The sequence below is a fragment of the Hemicordylus capensis genome, chromosome 1 (genome assembly GCF_027244095.1).
Source record: "Hemicordylus capensis ecotype Gifberg chromosome 1, rHemCap1.1.pri, whole genome shotgun sequence".
Classification (NCBI taxonomy): Eukaryota; Metazoa; Chordata; class Lepidosauria; order Squamata; family Cordylidae; genus Hemicordylus; species Hemicordylus capensis.
Window position 1 is genome coordinate 148304690 of NC_069657.1, and position 16383 is coordinate 148321072.

The window sequence follows — 16383 nt, forward strand, 5'->3', positions numbered from 1 at the left end:
ATACAAAAGGGAGTAGATATCCCTGCTTCAAAAGGGGTAGATATCCTTGCTTCAGTTTCCTAAGGTTTCATTCAAACTAGAATAATAAAATAATAATAATAAACTTTGTTAGTCACTCCATAACAAATTGTTCTCTTGGCGGCTCACAACAGAGGGTTAAAACATACAATAAAAACAGATAAATCATAACAGACAATAAAGATGAAAGAAAATACAAAATACAATACAAAGGAGCTTAAACACTCATTTTAAAATTAGTTAAAAATCAGATCTAATCTGAAAATCAGAATTTAAAAGGCCTGGGTGAACAAAAAGGTCTTTACCTGGAGGCTTTACACACAGGGCTTTTAGTTCGGATCCCCTCCAGAATGGAGTGTGCCAGTCCACATATTAGCTGCATTTACCCCAAAGTCCTTGTGGGCTATCAGGGACCAGGACAGACAGGACTCTGTTTCCCCCCGAATCAAGGCTGGGCATTCTGGCTTAGCCCAAAGTATGCCCGCCTTCCTCTAGTTTTAGCGGCTTTTGGGGAAAAACCCGCAGGATTCTATTATGCCCTGCTGCTTCTCCCTTGATGTGTGGAGTGGCCATGCCAGTAATTCAGTGTTTTTCAAAACTCAATGAAGGGGAGTTTGACAGCTATGTTGGGTATGTTGTGAGGGAGAAATTCCTGAGTTAAATGCAAGCACAAACTGCAAAATGTGGGTCTTCCTATGCTTTTTGCATAGGCGTTAGATATGCAGAGTGGAGACTATAGCCAGTGTACATGCTTCTAAAATAACCTGAGCTTGCAGTAATGTATTCTGCTAGTGCCATTGGATAATGCTGCTTGGCTTCAGGAGTCTCAAAGCCTGTTGTTAGGCTGCACTAGAACAGGAGTGGGGAGGTCCAGTGAGTTCTTTTTACTTAATAGTGCCAACAAGAAAGTGTTCTGGGTTTAACTCATCCTCTCGCCAGCAGCCAGCTATCCAGCTAGGGGGCGGGACAGGTTTGGAGACCGGACTCTCTCTCTCTCTCTCCCGGACTACTGCAGTTGCTTCTTTCAAGGGATGGCTGAATCGAGAGCAATCAGTGCTGCATCAGATGGGTGCTGGGCGGTTGGGGTTTTTTGCCAGCTTGTAGCCAGGCATCTCTAACCCTTTTGCCATCACAAACCTGGTTAGGAAAGCACACCCAGAATGTAACATTCCCTTTGTTTGTCTTTCCATGATCTGCTGCTTTGTTTTTCCGTCAGCCTCACTGCTGCCTGGTAAGATCAGCTGTTCATCTCTCTCTTTCCATGTCTGTATTTTGTCCGGCTCCCCTTTCTGCCCCTCTGCTTCTGCTCCACCTTCGTGGCTTCCTCTGTCTCTCTGGGGAAACCAGGAGCACAGCCGCCCCCCTCCACTCCGTGGTAACCAGCAAATGTGTCATCGCTGCTTTCTGCTTGTGATTGAAGCATTGCCACCCTCTCTCTGATGTCGGGCTTTTTGTGCAGAGGCAAGTGGGGCGGCCAGGGCTCAGTCCCAGATCTTGCCAAAGTGCAGGTGAGATTGGATGATGAGGCTAGGGAAGGCGGAGCGTGGTCAGTTGCAAGGCAAGAGGCACCAAAGGATCATAAGTGAGCTGCTAGCAAGCCACGTCTCCACAGGGAAGCTTGGTGGGGGGGTGTCAGACTCATTGCGTGACCCAAAGACTCCTGGCCGGACAGGTCTCTCGCTGCTCCCTCCTTTGGACAGTGCTTAGTTGGGGATCAACAGACAGAGTCCTCTATTGGATCCAGGTCTTGGAACATCAGGATAACGCAGTACTGAAAATGCAGTAGATGTAAACTAAAGCACTAGTTTCTGCTTTAAAATTCCCTGCCTCTTAAACGGTCCAGTAGGGATGTGCCCGGACCAGTCCGGAGGCCATTCTACAGGCCTCCAGAACGGTCCGGACATGGGCAGTTCGGATCCGGATGATCCGGTGGGCGGGGTTGCTTTAAGAGCGGGGGGAGGGTTTACTTACCCCTCCCGCTGCTTTCTACCTCTGGCGCCCGTAGTTCTGTTAATAATTGGGGCAGCAGGATACCTCCCTGCCGCCCCTTTCCCCGCTTGGCTGGCTGCTGGAGCTGAGGCTGTGCTGTAAAAGGCTTCAATGTCGCGCGTGCTTCACGTCTCTGGGCAATTTACCTAGCTTAGGCAGTAGTAGTAAGAGATTTCTGCACATTATTTACAAGAACATTCATTATTTCTCTATATGCATATGTAAAAGGCTTCAAGAAGCCTTTTGCGCGCGCACACACACACACATCGCACGCGCTTCACCTCTCCTCCGAGCATGCCTACAAACAGACCCACGTGCTCCCACTGTTGCCGCCAGCCGCCGGCCCTCCAGCCGCCTCGGGGGAGAAGGGAGCACACAGTCCTCCATGGCCCGAGCCCCGAGCGCGCCCCTTTCCCTCCGCCGCCCTAGCACCGCAAGCAGCACCTTGTCCTTGCCCTCCGCAAGCAGAGCGCATGCGGGCCCCAGCGCGAAAGACTCGCGGCCGCCACCGCAGCTGCAGCCGCAGTTACAGCAGCCCCCTCACCTCCCTGTCCTGGGGCCGAGTCTGCTGAGGACCTCCTTGGAGGAGAGGTGAAGCGCGTGCGATGTGTGTGCGTGTGCGCGCGCAAAAGGCTTCTTGAAGCCTTTTACATATGCGTATGGAGAAATGATGAATGTTCTTGTAAATAATGTGCAGAAATCTCTTACTACTACTGCCTAAGCTAGGTAAATTGCCCAGAGACGTGAAGCACGCGCGACATTGAAGCCTTTTACAGCACAGCCGCAGCTCCAGCAGCCAGCCAAGCGGGGAAAGGGGCGGCAGGGAGGTATCCTGTCGCCCCAATTATTAATAGAACTATGGGCGCCAGAGGTGGAAAGCGGCACGAGGGGTAAGTAAACCCTCCCCCCGCTCTTAAAGCAACCCCCCACCCCAGTGCCAGACCACAGTTCCGCGGTTCCGTGCACACCCCTACGGTCCAGGCGGGGGGACATGAGGTGATGAAGGCAGTCGCTCACAAAGGCAAGGCTTGGCAATTTGTCATGCCGTTGTTCTGGTCTTCCGTAACTGTCAAAATTAAAAATTAAAAACACCTCTCCCTTCCTCCTCTGTTGTGATTGGTTGGAAGAAAAACACAGAGCAAGCCGGTGGGAACGCACAGGAAAAAGATCTGTCAGGGATTGCGGAGAGGAGCTGACCCTATGCGAACTGTTCATTTAATCCCCCGAATTAAACATCTTGTGAATCGGCTGCGAAGCAGATTCGCTCTTCAGATGCCCCGCAGCATGAAGGCATGTGTGAATAACTCCCTGGTGTTTAAAAGAACAAAGTGATCACGCCAGGCAAACCTCACTGGGGAGGCTATTCCATAAACGGGGTGCAACCACCAAAAAGGCCCTCTCCCTGGTAGCCACCTGCCTCACCTTCTCACCTCACAGAAGCCACAGCCTAGAGATTCTCTCTAAATACCATTGTCTTATTTTTATTTGCACACTTGCAGAAGTGGTAATGTCAAGATTCAAGAAATGCAGATAGATGTGCAATGGTCCTAGGCAAGGTCCAAGAGCATCTATCTGCTCATACATCATCAAGACACCTATTTGTATTTATTTAAACATGATGATGTTATCATTTCTAAGCAGGTCTAGGTCTGATTAGTGCCTGGATGAGAGACTGTCTGGAAACCCCAGTATGCCACCTTAAACTCCACCATGGAAGATAGGTGGGATATAAATGTAATTATATCAATATTCACTGGCTGACATCCTGACTAATGAAGTGCATGTGTAAGGAGGCTCTGCGGGGATGTGCCAGGAAGCCTTGCACACCTACTCCCATCCTTGTGCATGCGTGCTGTTGTGCAAGGGAGCTAACACTTCCAAGTCTGTTCGCACTCCTAAAGTGCTCTGTAAGACTGGAAACTCATCACTGAGGGTCGGCAATATGTTTCTGATCTTGCAGAGTGCTTCCAGAGCATGAGAAGTGCTCAGTATCAGCTTCCTTGTGCAACAGTGAGGGCTCGAGGGCTCCCGGATCATCCCCGCAGTGCTCCTTACACATGTGCTTCATTAGGATGTCCGCTACTGTCTTTTTAACAAGAACAAAACAGGGTTTATATGAAGATGCAAAACTAGAAATTACATTCAGGATCAGTCCAGTTGTTCTAGAGTCCAAAAGGTGGAGATTTACCTGCTATGAATGCTCTCCCTCTTTGAACTGACACTGTATCAGGAGAACAAATATTAGGCTAGACAAGAACGACTTCATCTGCACTGAAACCAAAGCCTTGGATGTCTACAGGACCAAAGCTGAGTTTGTATAAATGGGAGTTTGTATAAATTGGCAAGGGTCCACAATATAAAATGCTTCCATCTATGAACAGATTATCATACTCATAATTGAGTTGCAGCACATTTTAGTTAGAGTTTGCGGCTATTCTCAGGACATGGGGTAACCCACGTGGATCATGTGGCCCTCCGCTCCCAGCTGCTCCAGAAGAGGGTAGCCCTGGTTTTTTTAATCTAGCATTTTACTGCGGTCAAACACACCTGTGGTTCGTTTTACCTCGGTAGGCAATTGTTTGCACGATTGTCCCTGAATAAAAATACTACTGCCCGGCCCACCATTTCTGGCAGAGAGCCAGAGGGGAAGGGGAAGCAGCGGCCACGCTTGTGGAACGGGGCACTTTGAGATGCAGGAGGGGGAATCCTCCCACTCCCAGATTTTGCCATTGCTACAGAGATGACGACAGTCATCTGCTGGGGAAGGCAGGCAAGCTCCTCCTGCCCTCCCCACAGATCTTCCCAGTGGCGGCTTGAGGTCATGTGAACAACCTCATCATATATCCAAAATGAAAGCTGTCCTGCTCACTAAACAAGATGGCCCATTCCTTGACTAGCCAGGGATCTCTTGAGAGTTTAGCAATCCCTGCTCCCAAGGTAAATGTACCTAATTCTCACAAGAAGCAGGACCAGTCAGCCCGTATAGTTTAGGTGTGGACAAAAATACAAGTAGAGATTCCTAGGAATATTAACATACTGATCCTAAGTACATTCCATTGAAATAAATGAAGTCTTATTCCACATATATGTATTTAGGGTTAGTTGTTAGAATACCAACGGCATGCTGTATGGGTTAGGGTTGTAATTTACTTTGCAAGTATCTAGACTTGCCTTCGCACAGTCATCCACCCCTGGATTGTCACTTTAAGGAATACACTTAACAAAAGCCGGAATATTCTGTTTCCAGATCCTGATTACATTTTCTAGGGTCTCTACATCCTAATTTTCTCCATCTTCATCCTTGGATACCTAGGCCTTGGTTTGCTCTACCCTCTCTCCAGCATTTAGTTCTTGACCCTCTTTCTGTGGAGTTCAGAGTTAATCTTATTGTGTCAGGCGAGGGAGAGAGAGTGCATGCTATCTACATCATGGGCTCAATAACTGTGCCTCTTCATACCTGTGAAGGCCACGGTTTCTGCCTCTGGCTGCCTTGGGCATAGGAAAGGACAGTGGGAACGCTCCATCATCCTTTTACATCTAGCCTCCCTCTTGACGGACATGCACTGCAGCCAATGGCAATGGCTGCAGATTGTGATGTCAGGATGGATGAGGCTGCAAGTGTCATTAGTCACAGGAAGGAGACTTTCAAGGGAGGAATGCCACTGTGTGGCAATTAGAACCTAGATTCTGAGCCCAATCACTGACATAGATACGAAATTGTAAAGAATGTGTGTGGTGCTCTGTATGATCTGAAATATAAAATGAATATACAACAGTGTAAAACAGTCTCTCTGTAATGCAAAGTCATATAATATCACTGCTGAATAACACTACAGTCTTATTAAGTTCCCAGTATGTTAATAAGAGCTTACCTGTACTCAGCCACAAAACCTCTTTTCAGTGGCAAGGTTCAGCCCTAGGACATGTGGCATAATACTAAAAAGAGTGTGCCTCTGAGCATGTGTGGAGTGCTCTCACCACTGAAGAATTGCTTGTATTTACCCGAATTTAAGATGACCCCCCAATTTCTAACATCAAAGAACTTGGGGGAAAACCTAGTCTTGGACTCAGGTAAATACAGTACCACCTACCCCATGTATTTAAGATTGAGAAGCAGGGCTTTTAAGGCAGCTTGATAGGTGCAATCTGGTTTTTGAAAGTAACCACTTTATATATGTTCCATCAAAACACAGTGGCTAATATCCCAACAAAATTACTCAATAGTACTACGCAAGAGCTACTCAAAGGACTACTAAATTTGCATAGGACTTTCTCTAGTAAATTTAGTCAAGATGTCAGCCAGTGCTTGGAGAATTTTACTCACAAGTCAATGAAGAAGAGGTACACACTGGAAATTACCATAACGAGTTCAGGGGTTATGAATGTTCCTATGAACATTTTTTAATATCCCAAATAATTGCATATAGCATATTATTTATGCTACATAAAACTGAATTGTGAATGTTAAGTAGCTTTGGATACCAACTTAACCGGTCATTCCTGTTTGTGCTTACAAAAACTCATGCTGCATTAAATTAAAGTGCCAGAAGACTCTTCTTCATTTCTGTTCTTGTTCAGACCTGGGAAAAAGAATCTCTGAATTTTCTCAAGCTAGTGTAGACATGGTTGACTGTTAAGAGAGGGTGTGCATGTTGTTTAATGAATAGGTGCTTGTAGTTAACAGGGTGGTGCATGTAATGTCCCATTAATTCCAACAGTGAGGAAAGCTTGAGACAGGTCATAAAATAGTAACGAACATAATTAACACACATCTCCTATGGGATTTGTCCTGTTCGCTTCTGTTATAAATGGTAAATGTCCTTAAAAATGATGCCGCAACAGAAATAAACCTTATAAATGTCTATGCACTCAGTCAGCACTGGAACCTGTAGTAGTCATAATGACTAGCTCCCGGTCTTGACTTCAATGCAGTCTTTTAAAATCAGGTTGTTTTTGTTGTTGTTTTGCTTATCTTATTTGCTTATGAGATCTGCAAGCAAACTTCTATCACCTTGATCTTACAGATGCAGCTTGGATTAAGGCATGATTTATTCCTCAAAAATGAACCAAGAAAGGGCTTTTTCATCAGGAATAGACAACAGAAATAATTCAGAAAGATATGCAACACAGTGATTGTGTATAAATTAATGGCTATACATTTATGGCTAAATTAAGATATGGCTGGGAAACAAGAAAGCTATGGCCTTTTGTAAAGTAAAAGTAAAGTGTACTGGCAAGTTGATTTCGACTCCTGGTGCCCACAGAGCCCTGTGGTTGTCTTTGGTAGAATACAGGAGGGGTTTACCAGTGCCTCCTCCCACACAGTATGAGATGATGCCTTTCAGCACCTTCCTATATCGCTGCTGCCCAATATAGGTGTTTCCCATAGTCTGGGAAACATACCAGCGGGGATTCAAACCGGCAACCAAAGGCGGGTGAGGAACATCTGGTCTCAAGTGGACAAATGCATTGAGATGCTGCTGCTGCTTGTCACAGGACAAGCCAAGAGCTCTTCATGGCTTCTGCTGTTGCTATAGGATTTTCCTTCCTCCAGGCCAGCAAAAATGCCGCTGTGGGCCAGATCTGGCCCCCAGGCATTGTTATGTTGTGCAGGCCTGATTTACAGTAATTCACACCAGTTGTGGAGCCAGCCGAATTGTGGCCTGGGTCCGGCCCTGCTCAGCGGCTCCCTCCAGTTATGCCCCATGTGCATGATGTGACATGCATGGCGGCGTGGCTCAGGCTCCCCAGAGCCCCAGCAAACTCTCTGCTTGTTATTTCAGGCAGCGCTGCCTGCCTGATAGGACGTATTTCCCTTTCTCTCTCTCCCAGAGAGGGAGAGAAAGGGAAATACTGTACATCCTATAAGGCAGCCCACACTGCCTGAAATAACAAGCAGTGAGTTCGCTCGGGGCTCTCAGGAGTCCGAGTATGGGAGAGGGGAGTTCATTCGGGGCTCCTATGGGGAAGCCTGCAGGCTTCAGTGGCCCCTTTCATTGGTGGCCTGGGTTCTTTGAACCTGTTCGCACAATGGTGGCTCTACCCCTGATTCACACATAAACATGTACATGTTGACAAACGTTTGTGCACATGTACAACATAATGACAAGCCACCTAATGGCACAGCAGGGAAATGACTTGACTAGCAAGCCAGAGGTTGCTGGTTTGAATCCCCGCTGGTATGTTTCCTAGATTATGGGAAACACCTATACTGGGCAGCAGCAATATAGGAAGATGCTGAAAGGTATCATCTCACACTGTGCAGGAGATGGCAATGGTAAACCCCTCCTGTATTCTACCAAAGACAACCACAGGGCTATGTGGTCGCCAGGAATCAACACTGACTCGATGGCACACTTTACTTTACTTTACAACATAATGAGGCTATTCTCACGGTCATACAAAATCGGGCTAAGGGAGCCTAGCCCGATTTTGTATGCTCGTGAGAACCACCGGGTTCGCAGCTGAGCCCAGTCTCATGAAAGCAGGTCACCTGCTAAAACAGCCCTCCCCTAAGCCCAGGTTAGTGGAGTGAGCACTCCGCTAACCTGCGCTTTTCGATCATGAGTTGCTGCGGCATGGCTCCACAGCGCGGCAGCTCACGGGTAGACTCAGTTTGGGATGAGATTTCATCAATATGCTGATGATATTCAGCTATATCTTGCCATCCCAGACCATTTTGAGGATGCTGTTTCTGTGCTTACTCTCTGCCTGGAAGCTGTTAAGGTCTGGATTAATCAAAACAAGCTTAGACTGAATCCCACTAAGACTGAATTAATTTTATTCAGCCCTCGTAACAGCCAACAGCTGGATGTGTACCTTGTTTTAGATGGGGTGGCGCTGCCCTCAAAAGAACTTGTTCATAGTTTGGTGGTCCTTTTGGACTCGCACCTCCTGCTTGAGCAGCAGGTGGAGGCTGCGGCCAGAAGTGCTTTTGCCCAGTTTCATCTGGTTCGCCAATTACGCCCTTACCTTGATCGGCAGACATTAATGACAGTGACCCATGCCCTTGTTATCTCCCGTTTAGACTATTGTAACGCTCTCTATCTAGGGTTACCTTTGCGGACGATCAGGAAGCTGCAGCAGGTCTAGAATGCAGCGGCTCATCTACTCATGGGTGCCAGAAAATATGACAGGGTAACACCTCTCCTACAGTCATTGCTCTGGTTACCTATTCACTTCCGAGCTCAATTTAAGGTCCTGGTTCTGACCTTCAAAGCCTTGCGGGGCCTGGGGCCTGTCTACCTACAGACCCGCCTCTCCCATCCAGTTACGGATCCCGTCTGGTTAGATCAGCTCAGATGGCCCTTCTGTCGGTCCCTGATTTCCGAGATGTTTGGGGCTCTAGGACCCATGAAAGGGCCTTTTTGGTTGCTGCCCCGCTCCTTTGGAACTTTCTCCCCCTACAGATCCAGCTAGCACCTTCTTTACCAATCTTCAAATCGCTATTGAAGACTTTTCTTTTTCGCCAGGCCTTTGCCCTGTAGTTCATTTTTCTGTTTCCAGGTAGTTACTTTAGTTCTTTAATAATGTTTAATTATTAATGTAATGTATTTTTAATGTTGCCTGTTGTTGTATACTGCCCAGAGTCTTCGGAGTGGGCGGTATATTAAATGTCTCTAATAAAATAAATAAATAAATAGACCCCCGACCAGGAGGCTGAAAAGCAGCCTCCCAGCTCGGGGGTCTCTCCAGCATGCCCTGCGCACTTGCGCAGGACATGCTGGAGCTTCTAGGGGCCATGCAGCCACCCGATCCTCCCAGCCCCCACCAGCTCCATAACGGAGCTGGCAGACATGTGGGCAGCCGGCCAGTTTGGCCTCCCAGAGCAGACTGACTACTCATCTGAGGGGGAGTGGGCTTAGCCCACTCTCCCCGCTAACCCTCCCCAGGCTCTTCTCACCAATTGTGAGAAGAGCCTCAATGACAGAACAGGGCTGGGTAAACAGAACTTCAGTATTCACAGACAGTATGCCACTGAATGCCGGTTAATGGGGGGAAAGGGGCTATTGCTTGTGTGCTCTGGTTGTTTTCTTCCTGGAGGCATCTGATTGGTTCCTATGGGAAATAGGATGCTAGACCGGATGGACTCAGCAGGGCTCTTCTTATATTAGCATCTTTTGGCTCAGGTCGCCAGAGTTAAAGGACCATGGATGGAGGAAGAAGAAATTGTCAGGGAGGAGAAGTTAATCCCATAGGGCTATAATGAGGAGGCAATGTTGTGAACTGCATTAATTTGTCATGGATACCAGGGACAGACATGGATGGCAGCAGATTAGAAGGACTGGTGGTTTAACATATAATTGAACATCACCATTTAGGCTTAGAACTTGAGAATTTTACTGCTGCCTCTTTCAAAACAGTCCCTATGTATCTTGCCAGTTATGAACAAACACAGAAAGAGAACTTAGGTTTCTTCCTTTATTGAATAGCTAGCTCATTGATATGGCTAAATATCCTTTGAAACACTCAGTCCTAGAGGTATCTGACGCTCAAGCATGTTTTTTACAGGCTGTGGTGAAACCATCTGAACCAGCACTGGGAACACCTTGGGCAGGAGCAAGAGACATCTGGATTAAACATCTGATTATTTGTACATAAAGACCAAGTCTTTCCATTTTGAGTAGGAGCATTTATATGTGGAAGCAAATTCCTTTTTCGATTCAGTTGATTTAATCTACCCCTGACCTGGGTATTTGCCTCATGATTTCCTCTCAGTGACTGATTTGCTCCATATGGTATTTTTTTACCCATCAGAGGAACTTGACCACAACACAATTCAGTTTTACCAAAGAACAACCTTGCTGTACTTTCAGATGGACCAAGCCAGAGAGTAGCTGGTACCTTCCATGTATAAGCGGGCACGTTGGTCTCAGTGGCTAGTTCTTTCTGCCATGGGGCTGGTTTGTTGTCTCTCTCATCATGTAACTCAACTTTCTGGACAACCATCTTGTTCTTTCCAGCACGCAACTCTTTCTTCTGGACATCCATATCATTCCTCCCATGATACAACTCATTCTTCTGGAAATTAATTTTGTTCCTCCCAGCATGCATCTCTGTGTTCTCGACATTCACTTTGTCCTGCCCAGCGTGCAACTCTGTCTTCTCGACATTCACTTTGTCCCTCCCAGCATGCAACTCTGTCTTCTCGACATTCACTTTGTCCCTCCCAGCATGCAACTCTGTATTCTCGACATTCACTTTGTCCCTCCCAGCATGCAACTCTGTCTTCTCGACATTCACTTTGTCCCTCCCAGCATGCAACTCTGCCTTCTGGTAATCTACATTGCTCCTCCCTTCAGACAGCTCCCTCTTCTGGACTTTCACCTTGCTCTTCCCAGTATCCAAGTTTCTTCTATCAGCCTGCAGCTCACTCTTTTGGGGATGTATCCCACAATTCCCAGCTTTCCGGTCACTTTTAGGTGATCGCAACTTAGTCTTCCTACCCTGTGACATTTTTATTTTGGATGAGGAAACTTTCCTCCTAGTATACCTCAGGTATCCAGTACCTGCCTTACCTCTGTCAAGTTGTTCTTTCTGTCCAGCATTCCATTCTGTTCCTTGATCATGTTCACATTCTGCATAAGACCTGCTCTTCTTTGCTGGAGATATTTTGTTCTGCATCTCATGTTTTCCAATAGGGGCATCAGTCATTCCTTTCAGAAGCCTTTTCTTAATATATGGCTTAGACTTTCCATCTCGTTGTTTTGTCTTCCCAGTATGAGGATTACCCTCTGCTCTACAAGGCTCAGCTTTTAGCTTTGGAAGTTTGGTCTCCCCAGTATGAGTTTCCCCATTTTCCATCTGTGGCTTGGTCTTTCCTGCACAGGACTCATTCTTCCCAGTTTGGGCCTTCCTCTTCCAACTGTGGCTCTCACTGTTCTTAGTAAGGGGTTTTTTACTGGACTTGCTGCTCCAAACATGCAGCTCACTAGTTACAGCAGGTAGTTTTTTCTCCCCTGCCTGTAATCGGTTTTCCCCATCCTGGAGCTTGCTGTGCTTCTTGGCTGGCAAATCCTTTTTTCTAGGAGACAATTTGTTTTGCTTTGTCTGGTGGCTTTTGTGGGACTCACTACACATTTGCAAGGAAGGGAGCTTGTTAGGTTCAGGACTTGGATCATTAAATTCAGCGTATGACTCCAAGTTCAGTTCCCTGGACTCTGAACTCAATTCACTGGAGTCAGAACGTGACTCAGACTTGCTAGATGACTCTTCAGAATCAAGGCTGAACATTTCATCCCAACTCGACTCATCATTAGACTCAAAGCTCAACTCATCATAATCAGAACAGGAGTCATTACCCCTCTCAGAACTCAATTTGCCCTCCTGAGGACTTTGTTTTAGTGGCTTGGCATGGGATCCCTCTGCCACACTGCTCTCATCTTTCCCAGAAGTAGGCAGCACACCTGCAAAAAATTAGCTTTTTAGTTTACTTTTTAAAGACATTTCAGGCAGCGGCCTGGAATGGCCAACACTTCCAATCATTTCACTTGAGCAAGCAAAAATAAGCCCAGATGCATGTGACATCCTTCAAAGGAAAGCTGGTTCAGTTGGGCTTTAAGTAAACACCTTCTTGAGCAATCCTCTGGCTTCCCAGTGAAACAGTTTCCCTGAGGGAATTCCAAAGTGGGTTACTGGCCAAGGAAGTTGGGAAACTTCAGGTGATCCTATTTATTTGTTTAAATATTTATTTCATTCTGTCTCTTAGGCTCAGTATAACAACAGCCATTTTAAGAGATCAGAAGTCAGTCATAATTAAACATGAAGATAAAAATATATGATTCACATCATATATAAAGGGAGAGAATGAATGAATGAATGAATGAATGAGAATTCAGGTGGTGAAGTGTTCAGAAGCAAAAATGGGACCACACAAAAATAAGATATTTGGGGGTTCCCTACAGAGGCGTAGCTAGGGGAGAGGGGCCCTTGTGTTCACCCCTCTCTTTGGAGGCCCCTCAGAATGAGGGGGGAAATAAAGAAAATAGGGAGAAGTGGAGCTGGGGGGCCCTCAGGAGCTGGGGGGCCGGGTTCTTTGAACCCATCTGCTCAATTATAGCTACACCCCTGGTTCTCGAGCTATATTGGTGTGAAATTCCAGGACCCTGCCGAATATTGATGGTATAAAGATAAGAAAATACTAGAGTAGCTCATCTAATCATCTGGAGAGGCTCTTTTGCTGCTAACTTTTATTTGCAATGGGAGGAGATGCTGCTGCCACACACACACACACACACACACTATGCTAAAATCCTAGATCTTCCCATTGCTTTCTGTAGATATCACTCACTTCCATCTCAGAAGCGGGGAGGGGAATAAGGAGTCTGTAAAAACCAGAAGTCAGGCAGGATGTTTGTCTCTACCATTTATGTCTATGAGCAACAGAGACACAGAATGTTCGGCTCGGTTGGAAAAAACACAGAAAAATGGAGGGGGGGGTGGAGTGTGGGAATAGTACTGTTCCTTTAAGGGTTGTTTAAGTTTTATTATGGTTTAGAACTGTCTTGGTCTGGCCAAGAAAAAGTTGGTGGGAGTGTGTGCATAATGCAAGCAAGCAGAGCTCTCTTTTGAAATAGATCTTCAATAAAAGAACTGTGTTTGTTTAAACTTGGAACTCTCTCCTTTCTAAAAACAACATTACAGAAAGAGAGAGCAAGCACTGGCCACTAACAGTTTATGGTAGTATTCTGAAGATGGAATAAGGGTTGGAGGCATATGTGCCGTGTGAGGTTAAAAAAACAAACCCTCCCCTCTCTATAGTCTACTGGGATGTTTCAAGGTAAAAAAAGGACCCCTTTTTACTTTCCCACTCTTCTCAAACCTCTCTCCACCCCTGCATTCTTATAGAGAAATAAAGCATTTGGATTCCAGGCTAGCAGCCCGCCACAAACCTGACCCTCTAGCATTATCTAGCAAAGCAGGGGAAAGCCTTCTCAAGGGAGCAGGTTTTTATATAATGTATATAACATGTATATAACAATGTATATAAGGTGTAAGTTTCAGAGGGAGGAATTGCAGTTTGGGAACAGCCACTGGAAGTGGCACTCCATGCACCCAGTTTTATTGATGGATGGAGGGCACAATCAGAAAGATATCAAGAGATATCACAATCAGGAAGATATCCTCAATGTGTTGCAGGTCAATAAGCGGCAAATCACATTCTTATATTGCTCATGGCTGACCCAGGATTCAATCAACACAGGTGACAGGTCAACTGAGCTGAGCCCACAAAATGGAATTAAGGCAAAGCAGGATACCAGTATAGCACAGCAATCTTGTGATTTTTTGTCTGCTGCCTCAGGCCCAAACTGCATATTTCAAGGAACAAGTGGCTGCTGCTGACCTGGATTTCCCAATAACTGGGGCAGAAAGGCAGGGTGTGAACATTTAATTAATAAGCATTAAACTAAAGATGATGTTTCACGTGACATCATTACACTCAGAACAAAAGGTTACTCACCTGTAACTTTGGTTCTTCCAATGGTCATCTGCGCCTATGCAGAGACCTCATCGGAACCTAACAAGCTCAATTCTCCTGCTTTGGGTGGGAACCCCTCCCACAGCCGAGATATGTGGCTGCACCACTCCTCATCCCCTCAGTCATGGAGTCCAGCTTCAGTTAACCCTGCAGGGAGGACGGGAGGACGTGTAGAAGTACAGATGACCTCTAGAAGAACCCAAGTTACAGGTGAATAACCTGTTGTTCTTTGACATGTCTTTGTCTTCTACACAAATGGGCGCATAACAAGCTAGCACCCAAGGAGGAGGGAAGAATAGAAGCAAATATAATCTGCCAGAAATTTTTATTTCAGAAACAAGTACATCAACTGAAAATGGATTGCAGGACACTCTTGCCAAACACAGCATCATTCCGTGCCCTGGTATCAATTGCGTAATGACGGATAAAGGAATGGGGCGAAGCCCTAGTAGCTGCCTGACATATAGCGTCCAACGGGACCGCACGATCAAAGGCCACAGAGGCCACCATGGACCTGAGTGTGCCTTAACCGTAGCAGGCAACTGCTTATGAGCCAATTGATAACAAATTTCAACTGTGGAAACAATCCACCTAGACATGGACTGGGCCGAAACTTGTAGACCTTTACGCGGTTCATCATATAGAACGAACAAGGAAGGAGATTTCCTCCAGTCAGCAGACCTCTGAACATAGAAGGATAACGCCCTTCGGACATCCAAATGGTGTAACCTTCTTTCCGCATCTGATGAAGGATTTGGAAAAAACACGGGCAAAGTGAGCGGGGATGAATGGTGAAGCATAGACACCACTTTGGGCAAGAACTGAGCATCTGGCCTGAGCACTACCTTGTCCTTATGGAACTAAAGTATGGTTGGTCAACCCTCAGGGCCCTCAGCTCACTGACCCTCCTGGCGGAGGTAATGGCCACCAAGAAGGCGACCTTACAGGTCAGAAGATGAGGATCAATTGAAGCCAAAGGCTCAAATGGTGGACGTAGCAGGCCAGCCAATACCACGGACAGGTCCCAGGCTAGTGACATGACAGAATAGTCTGGGAACATATGAGTCAAACAATTCAGAAAACATTTTACCACTGGATCTTTAAACTATGAAGCCCGGTCAGCAGGGGAATGTGCCACAATGGCAGCCAAATACACCTTAAGGGACAACAATTCCAAATTCCTTAAGGGACAACAGATAATTACATATATCCTGTACAGATGGATTAAGCGCATCAAACCCAAGCAAGGAAGCGAAGGAACAGAAACAAGTCCATTTGTGATCATACGACTTCTGTGTGGACTGCTTTCTAGCAGCAACCAAAACTTCTTTAAGTCTCAATGGGAAGTCGGCAGGACCTTCCATGCCATCAGATGGAGGGATCAAACGTCCGGGAGGAGCATCTGTTCCTTCTCCTGCAACAGCAGGTCTGGCAGGACAGTTAGGCACCTCCAATCCACCGCCAGGCATCTCAGGGCCAGAAACCAAGGCCTCCTGGGCCACCATGGGGCTATGAGGATTGCCCTGGCCTGATCCACCCTAAGTTTACACAGTACCCTCGGAATGAGGGGAAACAGGGGAAACACATACAGAAGAGTTCCCATCCAAGACAAGATGAAGGCATCACCTAGAGAACCCTCGCCCTCCCCTGGAACAATAGAGGGCACATTGTGTATGCCCAGGGAAGCAAATAGGTCCAGAGCTAGGACTCCCCAATTTACAAATATGTCCCTGAGAACACTGTCATTCTGCTCAGAGTGTCCGCTTGGACATTCAAGGAACCCTGTATATGAATCGCCTGAGGCATTAACACATGTGCCACACACCAGTGCCAAAGGTCCAGAGACAGAAACAGAAGGCTTTTCAAGGATGTGCCACCCTGTCGATTGACGTAGGCTT

The 16383-nt window shown here is 46.5% G+C and overlaps 1 protein-coding gene across 9 annotated transcripts in view; it reads right to left on the reverse strand.

Moving 5' to 3' along the window:
* Positions 1–16383, reverse strand: part of LOC128341102 (dnaJ homolog subfamily B member 2-like) — a 53947-nt gene that overhangs the window by 14116 nt on the left and 23448 nt on the right. For 5 of the 9 annotated variants that reach the window (XM_053287194.1, XM_053287196.1, XM_053287199.1 and 2 more), the window contains one exon: positions 10415–12413. The exons of 3 other annotated variants lie outside the window; for them this stretch is intronic. In XM_053287194.1, the coding sequence (XP_053143169.1) occupies positions 10513–12413 (1901 nt within the window). In that variant the 3' untranslated portion in view covers positions 10415–10512. Of the gene's footprint in view, positions 1–5464; positions 5592–10414; positions 12414–16383 lie in introns of those variants that run through there. One more of the 9 variants, XM_053287202.1, reaches the window with a different exon arrangement.